This window comes from Podarcis cretensis (assembly GCF_951804945.1).
Source record: "Podarcis cretensis genome assembly, chromosome: 8".
Taxonomy (NCBI): Eukaryota; Metazoa; Chordata; class Lepidosauria; order Squamata; family Lacertidae; genus Podarcis; species Podarcis cretensis.
In genome coordinates, this window is record NC_137177.1 from 10,330,835 (window position 1) to 10,348,664 (window position 17,830).

General features: G+C 48.4%; 1 protein-coding gene across 2 annotated transcripts in view; it reads left to right on the top strand.

The window, feature by feature from the left end:
- Window positions 1-17,830, top strand: part of BCAM (basal cell adhesion molecule (Lutheran blood group)) — a 62,244-nt gene that overhangs the window by 39,930 nt on the left and 4,484 nt on the right. The window contains exons 6-15 of one of the 2 annotated variants that reach the window (XM_079985502.1): window positions 1,054-1,236; window positions 2,281-2,405; window positions 3,027-3,186; window positions 3,637-3,752; window positions 5,028-5,169; window positions 6,816-6,943; window positions 8,874-9,012; window positions 12,264-12,302; window positions 14,843-14,990; window positions 17,006-17,120. In XM_079985502.1, coding sequence (XP_079841628.1) covers window positions 1,054-1,236; window positions 2,281-2,405; window positions 3,027-3,186; window positions 3,637-3,752; window positions 5,028-5,169; window positions 6,816-6,943; window positions 8,874-9,012; window positions 12,264-12,302; window positions 14,843-14,990; window positions 17,006-17,120 — 1,295 coding nt within the window. The remainder of the gene's footprint in view (window positions 1-1,053; window positions 1,237-2,280; window positions 2,406-3,026; window positions 3,187-3,636; window positions 3,753-5,027; window positions 5,170-6,815; window positions 6,944-8,873; window positions 9,013-12,263; window positions 12,303-14,842; window positions 14,991-17,005; window positions 17,121-17,830) is intronic. The other variant, XM_079985503.1, reaches the window with a different exon arrangement.

Genomic DNA, 17,830 nt, shown 5'->3' on the forward strand with positions numbered 1-17,830 from the left:
TTTTCTGCTGTTGTCCTTCCTTCGAGGACATGAGCTGTCTGAGAAAACATAGCTCTAGGTACATCCCCGACTGCCACTGCCGTTTTCAGTCTTACGTTCCTGACTGCCATTGAGCATCTTACGCCATCCTGAGGCTAATTTCGAATAAGTGTATAAACAAACAGGTGCTCTCTCTCATCCTTTCCTCAGGTTGCTCTGTGCTAGAGTGCTGCCTGTTTAAATTTATTTTCCCCCTCAAAATAGGCCTGCATCACTCAAAATATGCCTCTATTCCTGCAGAACCTTAAAACCACCCATTAAAACAAAACTGTGGGTTAAACCACAGAGCCTAGGACTTGCTGATCAGAAGGTCGGCGGTTCGAATCCCCGCAACGGGGTGAGCTCCTGTTGCTCGGTCCCAGCTCCTGCCAGCCTAGCAGTTCGAAAGTATGTCAAAGTGCAAGTAGATAAATAGGTACCGCTCCGGCGGGAAGGTAAATGGCATTTCCGTGCGCTGCTCTGGTTTGCCAGAAGTGGCTTAGTCATGCTGGCCACATGACCCAGAAGCTGTACGCCGGCTCCCTCGGCCAATAAAGCGAGATGAGTTCCGCAACCCCAGAGTCGGGCACGACTGGACCTAATGGTCAGGGGTCCCTTTACCTTTACCTCACAGCTGAAAACCATATAGCTGTTAAATCCTTAAACTGCGTGAAAGTTGCCATTTTATATACCGTGGTACCTCGGTTTTCGAACGTCTCCATTGACAAACATTTCGGTTTTCGAACACGCTTCGGAAGTCGAATATGCCACGTGGCTTCCCCTGAGTGCAAGATTCTGAGGCCTAGCTGTTGGCTATTGAGTTTTTGGTTTTCGGATGTTTCAGAACTCGAACGGTCTTCTGGAATGGATTGCGTTCGAAAACCGAGGTACCGCTGTATTTCTTTCAAATCACCGAAATGATGCGTTGGAAAATATCCTTGTGCTGCCCCGTTTCCAGAGTTTTCGCCTCCCCATGTGCCCCTCATGTGCTGGCCTCACTCTCTGCATCACCTGTATACCTGTGCTGCTCCCCAGAGCTGTATGTCGTGTCACGGACAGTGAAAGAGGCGTCAGGACTGCTCTCCGTCTCCAGCACGCTGTACCTGCGGGTGAACAAATCTGACAAGTACTCCAGCTTCCTCTGCCACGTCAGCTACGCAATGCCGCATGGAAAAGTCGGCATCGCAGAGTCGGACCCCTTCCATCTCACGTTGCACTGTAAGTTACGTGGAAATATTGGGAGCTTCTGTGGAGCATTCATCCTGTGTGGTTTCGGGTGTGGTGGCCTTCAGTAAGCATTTTCCATGTGACAGTGTCAATGTTATCATTATTGCTTTATTAATTCCCTTCCAAACCACCGTTCCGAGGCGATTTACACATGTTCGTGTCCCTGCCCAAGTTTTAAGATCTACTTTGGAGGCCTGCCTTTGATCCTCAGCGAAGGCCCAGTGGATGGCTGCAGGGCCTTTTTGGTGGTGGTGGCCTGCAGACTGCAAAATGCCCTCCAGCAGCTTTTCTCTTTGACCTGCTTTTAGAGGTACACCCAGAAGGGGTCGGTGCCACCTGAGGGATAGCTTATTTGGGAAAACATGGGACTCTTAACCTCAGGGTTGTGGGTTCAAGCCCCACGTTGGGTGAAAGATGCTGGGGGGTGGGGTGGGCTAGAGATGACTCTTGTGGTCCCTTCTAATTCTGTGCTTCTACGAAGACACCCGCCTTTTGGTTTTGCTTTCAAAATTATATTTGTTGCAAGCTGCTCCGAGGTTCCTAGTCAGGTAGAAGGTGCAGGATTACAAATATTGTTCAGAATAAATCTGTTCCGGCAGGCTTTTAATATGCTTTAATCCTGGCTGAGGGCTTTGATGTATGACCTTAATGCTCCTGCTTCTAGGATCTTGCCGCGCATTGGTTCTAATTTTATTGTATCGTGGTCAGGCGTAGCTAGGTACTTAAAAGAATTGGTGCGCGGTCCCATGGCTCAAATTCTCAGCCTAGCAAGCCTCACAGGGTCGTTATGGGGATTAAAGGAGGAGAAGGAGGAATACCGTATAAACTACCTTGATCTCCTTGGAGAAAAAGGTGGGGTTATAAATGCAAGAAATAAGCAAATAAATACTGTGTAGCAGCAGGCTTACGAGATCTTTGGAACGTGCAGGAGAAACTCTTCCACAGACTGCAGAGATCTACGATTAATAGTAGTAATAATAATAACAATACAGAAATAAATAGTCATGTGGTTTCAGTGTGACCCTCTTTCCTCAGACTTCACAGAGAACGTGCAGTTTTCTGTAGATTCCCCAGAGGTCATCAAGGAAGGGGATGATATCGAGTTGCAATGCCAGGCAGACGGCTATCCCCCGCCGGAGTACGTCTTTTACAAAATAATGGTACTGTTGACCATGACGCATTATCCATGTCCAACCTCTTCCTTCCTGGGGGAAGGCAGTGGGGGTTTGAGACGATTGTGTGTTTTGGTTTTACCTGCTGATATGAGTTGGAAATGAGGGACGTGGGTGGCGCTGTGGGTTAAACCACAGAGCCTAGGACTTGCCGATCAGAAGGTTGGCGGTCGAATGCCCGCGATGGGGTGAGCTCCCATTGCTCGGTCCCTGCTCCTGCCAACCTAGCAGTTCGAAAGCACGTCAAAGTGCAAGTAGATAAATAGGTACCACTCCAGCAGGATGGTAAACGGCGTTTCCGTGCGCTGCTCTAGTTCGCCAGAAGCGGCTTAGTCATGCTGGCCACATGACCCGGAAGCTGTATGCCGGCTCCCTCGGCCAGTAAAGCGAAACCCCAGAGTCGGCCACGACTGAACCTAATGGTCAGGGGTCCCTTTACCTTTATGATTTGGAAAACAAGGACATCCTTTCTGATAGCAGTGGGCATGAAGTCACTTCTCCAGGCCTCAGGCTGGGTGGTGGTTGCCATTGCTGTTTCGCTCCAGATGAAACTGGCCTCCTGACCTTTTTTGGGGGGACGTCCCCTTTTTGCCTCCCTTGCAAATCCAGAGTGAAGACACACAGGTAGACCTGGGGTCCCACGCCAACGGAATCCTGAGCCTTCCGCACGTGACCAAGGCAGACGGCGGGACGTACCGGTGTCAGGTGCTGGACTTTGACAGCCCCAGTACCGTAGAGCTGGAGAAGGAGGTGACCATCTATGTCAACTGTGAGTGGCCCGTGGACTGCTGGGGGAGGGGACAACGGCCTCATGCTGGGAGACAGGTTGGTGGGGGACGACGGCAGTGAGAAAAGTAATCCTGACAACACCTTAGAGAAGAAGCAAAAATGGTGTAGAATTTGAGGAGAATGTACATAGCAGGGAGATGTACAACCAAAGATACAGAGGAGAAACTTCCTCCAAACTACACAGCCAACCAGAGCACTCGCTGCTTCATGGAAGATCTTGCCAATCTGTCCGGTTGCCAAGCAACACCTCCACATACGCACACACCCTTCTTGGGTAGTTGACTATCACTGAGAATGGAATTAACCCCTTATGTTACAAACTGAATGATCCCTGCTGTTGCACTTCCATCAAAACCCTGAGTATTGTCACCTCTGTCACTCTTTGTCTCTCTCTCTCTCTCCCCCACCCTTCCCCCTGTTCCCACTTTAGATCTGGACCCCCTGGTTCTGAACCCAAACAAGACGGTGATGGCAAGATTGGGCGAAAACATCGAGCTGACCTGCTCTGGTACTGGCTCCCAGATGCCCACCTTGCTATGGAAGAAGGTGGGTGGAGGAGCCACACGCTTACGAAATAACGCATGAGCTGCGATCTAGCTCAGCATCGCCATTTGTTGCGATTCAGCACTAAACATCAGGTTTTCCTGGGGGAAAGTGGGGGAGCAAACGGAAGTTGGACTCATGTCCTTGCTCTCTTGCAAAGCACAAACTCCGCAGGTGCCGTGGGCGGGTTGTGATGGTTTCCACACTTCTCTCCCTATTCATTCCTCTAGCGGCTTAACTCAGCCCTTATCTCGTCTCGCAGAACTGTGTCTTTAAATTTGCAACTTGCAAGGCTGAAACGGCACTTCTCTCGAAAGGCGCAGCTAGCAGAACAAAGCCTAAAGTTGCACACTCAGAGGAATTCTACAGTTCTCTTGCCCAGCTTCCCATAGTTGTAAATGGAGCCTGTGCAAGAGAACCACCCTGTTGGGTAGCAGACTGTCCGGCTGGTCATAAGGGTGGAAATGGTAGGCAGTCAGAAGTGATGAATCTCCAAATACCAGAGTCTTTTCAAAAGGCATCCTGCCTGTGGGTTATCAGACCTGCTGCAACCACACTGAGGGATAGAAACTTGCATTTTAAGCGTAAGAATGGAGATGCTTGGAAAATTCATCTGGCGGTGGGTGGTGAGTCTAGGAGCAATCTCTCCACCTGGTTTGTTTTTAATTGTACTTCGCCTTGTAGTTATTTATTTCATAAAATTTATATACCGCCTGATTGTGGAAAAAGCCTCAAAAGCGTTTTTTAAAAAAAAGATAAAGCAATAACCTTATCACTAAAAGATTTGCAACCGTAATTTAAAACATACAGAAAGTTTAAACCGCAGTAGAGTAGAATGAAACAAATCAAAACTCCTACAAACTTTCTGGGTAGGCTTTTCTAAATATGAATGTCTTCCGAAAACCCTGCCCATTCTCGAAGGCTCGAGGCAGGTGACCCCACTTTCAGAAATAATGATGATGGTTTAAGGTCATTTATGCCCTGCCTTTATCCCAAGTTGGGGTTCAAGGTATGGCTTACAGCGTTTAAAAAGGGCGAGGCAACAAACTAGCTAAAAACAATCATTAAAATGCATTGGAACACATTTAGGACCAGCAGTTCAGATCCACTTTGCCTGGACAGCAGCTGAGTGAGCAGATCCCGTCTTCTGTTCTGTTTCCTGAGCAGGGAGATCTCAGGCTGCCGGATGACAAAGAGGGAGCTGGGCTAGCCTCTCTTGGGCGGGAATTGCACCATTCAGACGCAGTCTCTTGTTTTTCCTCCCCCATCCCCCTGCAGGGAAAGACTAAGGTGGGAGACGGCGAGACGTTGCCCCTGAGTTCACTCAGCTACCACATGGCCGGCGGGTACACGTGTGAAGCCTCTGTGCCCAGCATACCTGGGCTGCAACGGACCCAGACGGTGGAAGTCGTTGTGGAAGGTAGGCTGGTTGGGGGGCGGCGGAAGCTAAGAAAAGAATCAGGCTGACGGCCTATAATACTCCAGCATCCTTTTCTCACAGTGGAGACAACCTGATGTCCAAGGGAAGCCTCAGAACAGGACATGTTATTTATCTGTCTTGATACATTCCTCCAAGGCGTTGTTGTTGTTTGTTGTTATTATTATTAATTAATTAAATTTGTAAACCGCCCTTCATCCGTAGGGCTCAGGGCGGTTCACAAACTACCAAACTTTTAGAAGACATCTGAAGTCAGCCCTGTTTCGGGAAACTTTTAATGCTTGATGTATTACAGTATTTTAATATTTTTTTGGAAGCCGCCCAGAGTGGCTGGAGAAACCCAGCCAGATGGGCGGGGTATAAATAATAATAAATTATTATTATTATTATTAGTAGTAGTAGTAGTAGTATTAGTATTAGTATTTACAACATAAAAATACAGGACAAAAGCACAAAATACAGAACAAAAACAAAAAAGGACACGCCTCCCAAAAAACCAATAACCTCCACCCCCTCTCACAAATACATTTAAAAGGGCATCAGATGTTAATTAGCCAAAGGCCTGGTTGGAGAGGGACATTTTTGCCTGGCTCCTAAAGGTGTATAGTGAAGGAGCCAGGTGGACCTCCCTGGGGAGTGCATGACACAAACAGGGAGCCACCACAGAAAAGGCCCATTGTCATCTTGCCACCCTCCAGACCTTTTGTGGAGGAGGCAAATGAGGAAGGGCCTCAGAAGAGGGTCACAGGGTCCAGGGCAGTTCATGTGGAAAGAGGCAGTCCTGGAGGTATTGCGGTCCTGAGCTGTTCAAGGTGGCATGCATGGTTTCCCCCCCACAATAACCCTGTGAGGTAGGTTTGCCTGAGAGTCAGAAACTGACCCAAGGCCACATGGTGAGCTTGAATCCTTCCTTCCCAGTTTCTCTTCCAACTCTCATCCGTTGCCCTTTTAAAAGTGTTGTGGGAGAGGGGGGATTATTTGGTTTGTTGTTTTTCATATTTTTACTGCGTGCTTTGTGGTTTTGTGTTGTAATGTTACGTCATGAACTGCCCTGAGATATGCAGATGAAGGGCGGCATACAAATTAAATAAGCATTAATAATATCAACCACCGCAACATGTACTGCACGAGTGACGCAGTCTTCCAGTCACTGGCATTCAGGCGTTGGTTGACTGCTTGGGATAGGCTTGGGCCTATGGCTGTCTCTCAGCCCAGCCTACCTCAAAGGGTTGCCGTGGCGATAAAAATGGGAGCTCCTTGGAGAAAAGGCCAAGATTAGGCAAATCTTGGACACAAATCTCGTACATGATTCTGTGAAAGGGGGACGGGGGACAACGTTTGCTGCTGGGATTCCTTCCTTCCTTCCTTCCTTCCTTAGCAACTTTCCAGTCCCTAAGACTATGAAGACCAGCTTGAAGGTGTATAGGCCATATTAGAAGCTCACTAGAATACATAGATGGATATAATTCATGCTGTTAGTCACGGAGAGAGGCTGGTTGGCATTTTCTGTGCATGTTGCAGAATCCATCCTTTTCCTCGGCCCAGAACTTAAAAGCCTTTGGGGGGCAGGGTTCATGTGCCCCCTCCTGGTTGTCATGTCCTGACTTCCTCCTCCTTCCCGAAAACAGGAACCCCGCAAGTGGAGCAGCTCCAGTCCACACGCCATTACCAGAGCCTGGGCCAGAAACTGACCTTTACCTGCTCTGCTTTCGGCTACCCTGAGCCAGAGATCAAGTGGAGCGTCACTGGGGAAGAGGTGAGTCCAGCGGCGAAGAGCTTTGTTGGGGAAACGCAGGGGACCGGCTGGTGAAGATTGTGGAGCAATTGTAGCACCCTACAGGGACGCTGGGGACGCGGGTGGCGCTGTGGATTAAACCACAGAGCCTAGGACTTGCCAATCAGAAGGTCAGCGGTTGAAATCCCTGCGACAGGGTGAGCTCCCGTTGCTCGGTCCCTGCTCCTGTCAACCAAGCAGTTCGAAAACACATCAAAGTGCAAGTAGATCAATAGATACCACTCTGGCGGGAAGGTAAACGGTGTTTCCGTGCGCTGCTCTGGTTCACTAGAAGCGGCTTAGTCATGCTGGCCACATGACCCGGAAGCTGTACGCAGGCTCCCTTGGCCAATAAAGCGAGATGAGCGCCGCGACCCCAGAGTCGGTCACGACTGGACCTAATGGTCAGGGGTCCCTTTCCCTTGACCTTACAGGGGCGCTGGACCTTCCCCTTCACCCTACTCTGGGCCTGAGGGCACAGAGGTTTGCAGTGTGTGTTTCTGCTGGATTTCTTGGGAGCTGGTCAGGTCTTTCTCAAAAGAGGCCATTGGCCGCAGATCAGCTTCCCTCAAGGGTGTGTGTGTGTGTGTGTGTGTGAGTGTGTGTGTGCTGGGTCTCTTCTTTTGATTCTGTGGAGCAGACAATTTGCTGCCTTAGGCCAGAGGGCTTTGTTCCCACGTGGCTGGCAGTGCAGTGTGCAGCTCACCCCACAGATCACAAGGACTGCTTGGGGGCCCCCTATTCAGCACCTGTGCCCCAAAACGAACCCAGATAATCCCCTGCAACATCCTGGAGCTGAAAAGCAGGCTTGCAAGGGGTTCATTAGTGGGCGAGTCAGCGTCCGCAGGATTCCCTGCCGGAAGATGATTCGCAAACCGCTGTTTTTAGGGGTCCTTCTCTCCCCCACACCCTTGCCTGCTGATACCCAGCTGCTCTCAAGCAGTCAAGCTGGGGGAAGCGGACTCCCTGGGTGGCCTCTTTGTGCGCCGAGATGAACAGAGGGAGTGGGCAGGGGCTGCGAGAAAAAGCCCAAGGTCACGAGTAGACGCAGAAGAGCTGTTTCTGCTGTGACTTCGCCCCAGTCCGCCCCCTCACCACCAACACGCAAGGCACACTGGGAATTGTAGTCCACAGGACAGCGCTGAGAATTCACCCTTCGTTTTGTGAGGATTCCCATTTGTCCATCTGACTGGGTTGCTCCAGACGCTCTGGGCGGCTTGCAGCCTATACAAAAACATAAGGAAACATTAAACCTTAAAAACTCCCCTATACAGTCATACCTCATGTTAAGTCCGCTCCATGTTACGTTATTTCAGGTTACGTCCCGCGGCGACCCGGAAGTACCAGAAAGGGTTACTTCCGGGTTTCGCCGCATGTGCAGACGTGCAAAATGACGTCACATGCATGCGCAGAAGCGGCAAATCGCAACATGCACACATGTGCCACTGCGGGTTGCGCTCTTTTCATGTTGCGAACGGGCCTCCAGAACGGATCCCGTTTGCAGCCAGAGGTACCATTGTACAGGGCTGCCTTCAGATGTCTTCCATAGCTTGTATAGTTACTTATCTTATAGTTATGCAGGTTTGGGGACACATATTGGCCAAAGTAAGCTGTAGTTCTGCCCTTGGGCATCCTTGCAACAACCTTGCGAGGTAGGTCAGTATTTGTAATGAGGTCGGGTCCAACATTGCACACGTCAACCTGGTTCTCAGCTGAGTCTCTTGACCCCTACTCTGCAGCAGCAATCTTGACTGCTTTCATTGTAGCTCCTGCATGGAGAAGGGCCTCTGGAATCCCAACCCACCTGTTCAGGTAGAAACAAAGGTGTATCAGGTGCGAGGCAGGGAGCTGGGGATGGAGAGAGACTCCGTCCCATGCGAAATGCTGCCATTCTTTACTTCTCTCTTCCCAGCCATCTGCGAGGACCTTTGGCAACAGAGTCGTCAGCGAATTGTTGGTGGAGGTGACCCCGGAACTGGCCCAGAACGGGGTCACGTGCTGGGCAGAGAACGAGCACGGCAAGGCCGAACAGACGTTCCTGTTACAGATGGGTGAGTGTCCACAAAGGGAACTGCAGGACCTTTCACCCTTTCGCTCCAGACGCCTCTGCTCATCTTTGTTCGCAGATGACTTGTAGTAAATAGTCCAAGCAGCATCATAAACCAGGGTCCGAATTAAGCAGAATGTTCACTGCACAATTGCAATTTAACCTGCGTGGTTTTTAAAATTTAAGTGGCAGCAGTAATGGTCGTGGGAAGAGCAGGATTGCCTCCCCAAATGCTCACCACAGCCTTCTCCTCACCCCATACTGCTACCTATCCAGAAATCACAGGATTATAGAAGGGACCCCAATGCAGGAATCTCAACTAAAGAATCCGTAATCAAAGCCTCCTCTCTCCCACAAGCTGCTGTCCCAATCCTGACAGCCGCTACCGACATCTTTAAAAGCCGGGCATGTTAAATTGCAGTCGTTTAATTAATAACATGCTCAGTTTGGCTCTGGCTTAAATTGGTTTTGGGGATGCCCAAACCCTTCAGATGAGTGGAGGTTTTTGGCCCAGGTGTGGCGCTTAGTCATTTGCAGCGCTCAGGCTGCTTTCTTCCCCCGCAGGCTGGGCAGGTGTAGACAGGTTGGCAGGGAAAGGGAGCACATGGCAGTGGTTAGACAACCACAGACATCGGTTGAGGCCACTGCAAGGTGTGTTTCCACCCCCTTTCAGTAGGTCTGCCTCATTCTAATTTCCTGGCATTAAAGCTGTTGACAAATTATTAATCTTTGCATTTAAACCAGTTGTGGGGAACCTGGTGTGTGACGATGGGCCTCTTGGCATGCCTTGATCCAGGACCAGAAAGGGGTTTGCATTGAACCTGCTGCTAAAACTGAGAGTTCCCCTCTCTGTATTAGCCGGGAGTTCAATGCACACGCCTCCCCAGTTCTGGAGGAAGCTGCGCTCCCAATGCCCAATCGCCAGTTTAAAAATCGAAGCCGTCAAGTGCACAGCCTCATGGGTAAACTGGTCCCAAGCTGATATGTGGGATAATCTTGTGAGGAGGGGTGTTGCAATTTCTGTGCAGGTTCCCTATCTTGGCGGGGGGGGGGGGGGCATTTGTGCGCAGGGGTTGTGGACGTTAGGGTTTGACTTGACTCCTAGACAAACCTTCCCCAATCTAGCGCTCTCCAACATTTTGGACTACAAATCACATCGGGCCCATAGTCCAAGACCATCGGGGGGGGGGCACCAGGTTGGGAAATGACCCAAGGAGACTTTCCCATGGCTGCCTGAACTCTGCACAAAGTCACTGCCCAAACGTGTGCGCTTAGAAAGGCTCAGTTCTGCCACAAACTTTAATAATAATAATTTATTATTTGTACCCCGCCCATCTGGCTGGGTTTCCCCAGCCACTCTGGGCAGCTTCCACAGAGACCAAAAATACACTAAAATGTCACACATTAAATTAAAAACTTCCCTGAACAGGGCTGCCTTAAGATGTCTTCTGAATGTCAGGTAGTTGTTTATCGCTTTGACATCTGGTGGGAGGGTGTTCCACAGGGCGGGCGCCACTACCGAGAAGGCCCTCTGCCTGGTTCCCTGTAGCTTTGCTTCTCGCAGTGAGGGACCACCAGAAGGCCCTCGGCACTGGATCTCAGTGTCCGGGCAGAACGATGGGGGTGGAGACGCTCCTTGAGGTATTCTGGGCCGAGGCTGTTTAGGCCTTCTTGCAAGGTGTGTGTTTACTTCTGCGAAAACATGCCTAGGTCCTTCCTCTGCTAGGCCACGGATGGGGCAATACGCCTCATTCCTGGAGCAACAGAAATCGTACCAGCTTCCTCCTCCTCCCCCAGCATCGAAGATTTCGCCATACGTTGCCTGTATTCTTTCAACAGACATCTCCCCCCCCCCCCTTGCCAAAAAGGGAACAAAACAAAGGTGCTTGTTTTACTTTAACTGCCCAACAAGCCCCTTGGAACGGAAAAAAACGTACAAAGCCGTTTCACAACAACGCGGGGGCACTGCAGAAAGGGAGAGCCTCTCTCGTGAAATCCAAGCACTAGTGGGCCGTGCAGTTACAGAATCTTTTTTTAAAAAAATAATATTTATTAAAGTTTTAAAAGTTACAGAAAGAAAAGAAAAAGAATTAAACATAACAAAACCATACAATACAATACAAAGTCAGAAATACTACATATACATAACAAAAAACAAACAAACACATCCAATACTTTCAATGTTATTAACTTTCATTTACTTGTTTCAGCGACCTCCTCACACCTCCCTTTTTTTGTATTCCACTTCAATTAATTATCTCAGCAAATCCTTTCCATCTTCCTCAATTTTCTGTCTAATCATTTAACTTAACAAATTCTAACATTATTTTTTTCCTTTAATCCATTTACAATCTATTGTACTTAATTCTTTATAGCATTTCTGCTAAAGCCATGTAACTTCTCCTTCCTTGTAACTTGAATCCATTGTTTCGAGTCTTACCCTCTAGAGAAGGAGAAAACAAGCTTGCTACACCCTCCATGAGATATTCCATTGAGATATTTGAAGATGGCTAAAAATATCCAGCTCCTTCAACCGTTCCTCATTAGGCCTTGTTTCCAGACCCCCCTTTTTAAAAAAAAGTTTTTATTAACAATTTCAACATAACAAAATATCAAAACATATCATATTCATTATTTCCCCCCTTTTTTTCCCCACCTCCCCATCGAACCCTGCCTCCTTCCTCCCCCCCCGAGACTTCCCTCAGCTCCTCTCTCTGATTTTTCAACACATATTATTCTCTGCATACTGTAAAATTGTATAAATCCTTATATTATCTGTCTACTACATTAACAATCAATACATCTGTGTGTGTTTATTCAAAACCTCCAAGGAGTCCAATTCATTTTGTTGTCTTTTTAAGTAATTTGTATAAAGTTCCCATTCTTCTTTCAAGTTACAGTTGTCCTTGTCTCGCAGTTTGCATGTCAGTTTAGCCAGTTCTGCATAGTTCATCAATTTCTCTTGCCACTGTTCTTTTGTCGGGGTTTCCTCATTCTTCCATCCTTGTGCTATCAAGACTCTCGGCCTGGTTTCCAGGCCCTTGATCGTCTTGGTCACCCTCCTCTGCACACCTTCCAGCTTGTCAATATCCTCCTTAAATTGTGGGGCCCAGAACCGGATGTGGGAATCTTTTGGTCCTCTGAATGATGAAAGGGATAAGGGGAAGTAGGGATTTGGGTGCAGGCTGAGCGACTGCAGACCGCAGCAAGAATTCGCCCTGTACCTTTGCTAACGTACCTGTCTCTCTTTCCAAGCAGTTGCGCCGACGACATCTGCTTCTCCTGTGCCAGCAGGTAAGTCCCTCTTTGCCTCCCTCCTTTTCCATCCTCTTCCCACCCTGCTGCCCCCAGACTCTGCACTGCTATTACAGTGGGTGGGCAGGGTGGGCAGTGACAGCACAGCTTAGCTGGGTGGGCTTGCTGACAGTTCAGGTGGCTAACTGCTTTTTCCTTCTCATGCATGCTGCCTCAGGGAACCCCGAGCTCCGGACAGGTGGGTGTTTGAGGATGAGAAGGCAGGGCAAGAGTCACATGCACAATTGCCCTATGGAAAGGGTAGAGACAGGGCCTTTTTGGTGGCGGCTCCCTGTATGCGGAACTCCCTGCCCCAAGAAATCGGGTCGCCTTCTTCTTTATTTGCATTCAGCCAAATAAAGGAAACAGCCTTAATAATAATAATAATTCCCTTTGAACAAGCTTTTGAGTCTGTTGCTGCTTAAAGGTATCAATTGTCTGTGCTGGTTTTCACTTTTTCGCTGCCGTTTTTAAGATCGATAATTTATGTCTTAACAGTTGGGTCCCTTTGGCTTTTCTGCTTGCTTTGATATTCACAAGTCTCTTTGAGCAACTGCTCCATGAAGGGGAAATAGTGGAATATTATCCCTTTTTTGGGGGGGGGGTTGGGGAGAAGCCTAATAATAGGTATTCTGGGTTTGACTTATTTCCACTTCTCCCTCTCCACGCGAGGGGAAAAACAGGCAAAATAAAAGAGGGAAGCCTTTGGTGGAATCTCTTTCCACCGCAGAAAGATCAGAATAGATTAATTTCCCAGATGTTTTTGCTTGCAGGTTTCTTATGCTTTCAAGTGTGATAAGGTCAGGGAAGGTTCATTGTGTGTAATTTCGGAGCTCAGAAATGCTGTCCAAGTTTGAAGTAGTACATGATTCACTTACCACAGTTTATTTCTCCCTGAGGTTTTGGGTTTTATTGGGTTTTTTTTAAAAAAATCAAGATTTCAATGTGTGTGTGTGTGTAAAACACACCACATGAATAGGTGTGGCCTTGTGCTGTTGTTGCCCTGTGGCTGAGACTACACCGTGGAGCGAGTTTTTCCTCAGGTTTGAGTCCCTAGCTGTTGTTGGACTACAACTCCCATCATCCCTACCTAGCAGGGGTCAGGGATGATGGGAGTTGTAGTCCAGCAACAGCTTAAGAACCTGAGATTGAGAACGTGGCTAGACCTATACAAAATGCATTTGGCTCCTCTTCCTCCCACACTCCAGCCCAAATTCTGAGAATTGTGGTTTTGCCCCACCTCCTTCAGAATAACAGTTCCCATGGTTCCCTGGGGAAGGTCCAGGGCAGAAAAAAATAAGGCAGCTCTGTACGTGGCACGTAGTTAAACTCTGGAACTCGCTGCCTCAGGAGCCAACCAACTTGGATGGCTTTAAGAGGCAAATTCATGGGGAGGATAAAGGCTACGATTGGCTACTAGCTGCGATGGCTGTGCTCTGCCTCCACAGTAAGATTCCTCGTAAATCTGTTGCAAAATGTAGCTTTTATGGTGTTTCCTGTTTTAATGTTGTACACCGCCCTGATGCATTACAAAATGGCGGTGTTGAAATAAATAAATAAGCAAGAGATCTCTACCAGCAAATCCTGATCTACATTCATTCATTCTTCATTCATTCCCTGACCAACCTTCTGACCTGCTTTAAATGGCCAGAACACAAAGTACCTGTTGGAATAGTAACAATTGACTGTAACCCTCCTGCAATTTTATGAGAAGTCATGGGGTCCTTCAAAATGGCCCTCCTGTACAGCATTAGTAGTGATCAGAACTACAGATGATCACACGTGTGTGTGTGTGTGTGTGTTTCTCTAATGAGTATTTAGTTTAAATGGCATTGTTATAATTGTCAGGAATGCAGTTTCCTGTTCTTGTTACAGGCTGAACAACATTGTTGTTGATCTTATTAATGATACAGTTGTACCTCAGGTTACATATGCTTACGGTTACATACACTTCAGGTTACAGACTCCGCTAACCCAGAAATAGTACCTTGGGTTAAGAACTTTGCTTCAGGATCAGAACAGAAATTGTGCAGTGGCGATGCAGCGGCAGCAGGAGGCCCCATTAGCTAAAGTGGTGCTTCAGGTTAAGAACAGTTTCAGGTTAAGAACGGACCTCCGGAACAAATTAAGTACTTAACCCGAGGTACCACTGTAATATGTATTTCATTTATACGTATTATAACAGTAAATACATAGCAGCAAAAAGTAAATAAAAATGTTATCGAATAATACTGTTATTGCGGCACGTTTAACAACAGATGTTTCTCTGGTGAACCGCTCTGTGATCTTGCGATGCAGGGCTGCGTTTAAATCTAATAAATAACAACAACAACAACAACAACGCTTTAAAAGCAACAACAAAGTTTTTATCTGTAGCAGCGAACAAAAATGTGGGTAGAAAAATGGTACTGCTGTTCAGGCGGTCCTTCCCACTCTTTGCCAGACAGAAGCGGGCTACAGGCAAGGAGGCTGGGGAAGGATCTGGTGTCTGCAGGGCCTCAAACTTTCCTTCACTTTTTCTGCTTCCTTCCCTCCAACAGTGGACGGGGAACAGAGCCAGGGCGGCAGCACCATCGCCGTGATTGCCGTCTGCGTCTGCGTCTTGCTCCTTCTCCTCATCGTGGGCTTCTTCTACTTCATGCAGCGCCGCGGCCAGCTGCCCTGCGGCGGAGGCGAGAAGAGATCTTTGTAAGTAATAATAATACAGTGGTGCCCCGCAAGACGAACGCCTCGCAAGACGGAAAACCCGCTAGACGAAAGGGTTTTCCGTTTTGGAGGCGCTTCGCTAAACGAATTTCTCTATGGGGTTGCTTCGCAAGACGAAAAAATCTTGTGAGTTCCCGCGGGTTTTTTTCGCTTCCCCCCCTTTCCTAAGCCGCTAAGCCGCTTATCAGCTGTTCCGCTGATAAGCCGCTTAACAGCTGATCGCTAAAACCGCTAGACCGCTAATAGCGCTAATCCGTTAAGCTGTCAATGGTCTTGCTTCGCAAGACGAAAAAACCGCTAGACGAAGAGAATCGCGGAACGGATTCTTTTCGTCTTGCGAGGCACCACTGTAATAATAATAAATTTTACTTATACCCCGCCCTCCCCGGCCAGAGCTGGGCTCAGGGCGGCTAACACCAATAAAAACACCGTAAAAACATAATTGGGGGGGGGACCCAATTTAAAATACAATTTAAAATGCAGCCTCATTTTAAAAGTAGCCGATAAATCAAGACCATAAGGGGAGGGAAGACATAAAGGTCAGACTGAGTCCAAACCAAAGGCCAGGCGCAACAGCTCTGTCTTGCAGGCCCTGTGGAAAGATGTCAAGTCCCACAGGGCCCTAGTCTCTTGTGACAGAGCATTCCACCAAGTCAGGGCCAGTACTGAAAAGGCCCTGGCCCTAGTTGAGACCAATCTAACCACCTTGCGACCTGGGACCTCCAAAATGTTATCATTTGTGGAGCTTAAGGTCCTCCGCGGGGCATACCAGGGGAGGCGATCCCGTAGAAGGCTTATGCTACAGCCCTTCATTCTTGCTAAGTCCAAACAGTGCCACACTTTTTTAAAAAAAACCTACCTGCCAGCTCAGAGGTCTGTGCAAATCTGGTTCACTTTATGCTCATGCACAATTCAATGTAGACAAACCAGTGGCCTCTGGTTCTGTATACGTGGGTGTTTTGTTGGCATCTGTCTGTCTCGAGAGACAACAGAGGGGTCCTTCGGGGGCGACATAAAAGCATTGCATTAGCAGCACCTAAGTGACATCTCCGGAGTGCAAGCCTGGGCAGTGTGCATGGCATGGAGGTCCTGGGCTGACCCAATGATATGACCACCACCACCCCCTCGGCCTCGCTGATCTGGTCCAAAGGTAAGCAGAGCAAGACGCTGGGCACCGGCTGAGCTGCAGGAGTTGCTGGAAGGAGGCGTACAAGGCGCCATCCAACCGCCTTAGGGTTTCCACTCCGAATTTGTGTAGGGTTTACTGCTTAGCCCTTTCTTAGCCAGCATGGTGTAGTAGTTAAGAGCGGTGGACTCTTAATCTGGTGAACCAGGTTCGCTCCTCCACATGCAGCTGCTGGGTGACCTTGGGCCAGTCACACTTCTCTGAAGTCTCTCAGCCCCACTCACCTCACAGAGTGTTTGTTGTGGGGGAGGAAGGGAAAGGAGAATGTTAGCCACTTTGAGACTCCTTCGGGTAGTGAAAGGTGGGATATCAAATCGAAATTTCTTCTTCTTCTGAAGATATCCTGCAAGACAGTGGAGTTTTAGGATCAGAGTTTCCCTTCCCTTCCAAGGTGGCCATTGATAGATAGATAGATAGATAGATAGATAGATAGATAGATAGATGATAGATTAGATAGATAGATAGATAGATAGATAGATAGATAGATAGATAGATGATAGATAGATGATAGATAGATAGATAGATAGATAGATAGATGATAGATAGATAGATAGATGATAGATAGATAGATAGATAGATAGATAGATAGATAGATAGATAGATAGATAGAGATAGATGCCCCCCTTTTTATATGTAAATCTTTGCCAGCCTTCCCTGGGCTGCAGAGCCATAAATGGATGAAGGACTGGGGAGTTGTGCCGTGTGGGGTGGGTTCGGGGAGAGGCTGGACGTAACCGTACCCTGTTGGCTTTCTTGACCACCTGTTCTCGGAATGCGGCGCTCAGATATATCTGTTTCCTCCTCTCGCCAGGACCCCCAAGGAAGGGAACCCTGACGACACCGTGGTGGAGATGAAGACGGACAAACGGAACGAGCAGACGGGGCTCTTGAACCCTGGGGGCGGCGGTGGTGGTGGGGCAAATGAGGTGAGGAATGGAGGAGAAGTCGGACGACAGTAACCCTGCTCACTGGGCTTGGGGCAAGGGATTCTCCCTGTTTCTTGAGGGTGCCAGGAATCGTAGCTCGGGAGGCCTCGAGCTCAGTGGGAGAAAAGGTGATTTGTATTCAGAAGGTCCCTGGCAGCGTCTCCAGCTGGGGCTGGGAGAGATCCCTGCCTGAAATCCCACCTGCCGGTCCGTGTGGACAACACTGAGCTGAGTGCGAATCAGGCGGTTTCCTACTCCTTTTGCAGACCTGGGGCGAAGCTGGGGCCTGCTTTGAGAAACAGGGCTGCATACATCTATTTAAAGCACATTTAAAACTTTGAGCCCCTAACACCAAGGTGGGGTGAGGGGTGGTGGATGGTGATGGGAAAAGGTGATGGGAAATCTGTGGGATTGAGTGTAGGTATGTTTGAACATTTTTAAGGATTGTATGAAATGTATGTTTGCATGTTTGTATATTTGCAATATGTGTGTATTAATGCCAAATTATTTTAACAATAAAAACTTTTCAAAACAAAACAAAACAAAAACTTTGAGCCCCGCGTTGGGCAAAAGATTCCTGCATTGCAGAGGTTTGGGCTAGTTTGCCCTGAGGGGGTCCCTTCCAACTCTGTGATTCCATGAAAACGTGTCCAGAGGAGGGCAGCCAAAATGGTCAAAGGCCTGGAAACGATGCCTTATGAGGAACGGCT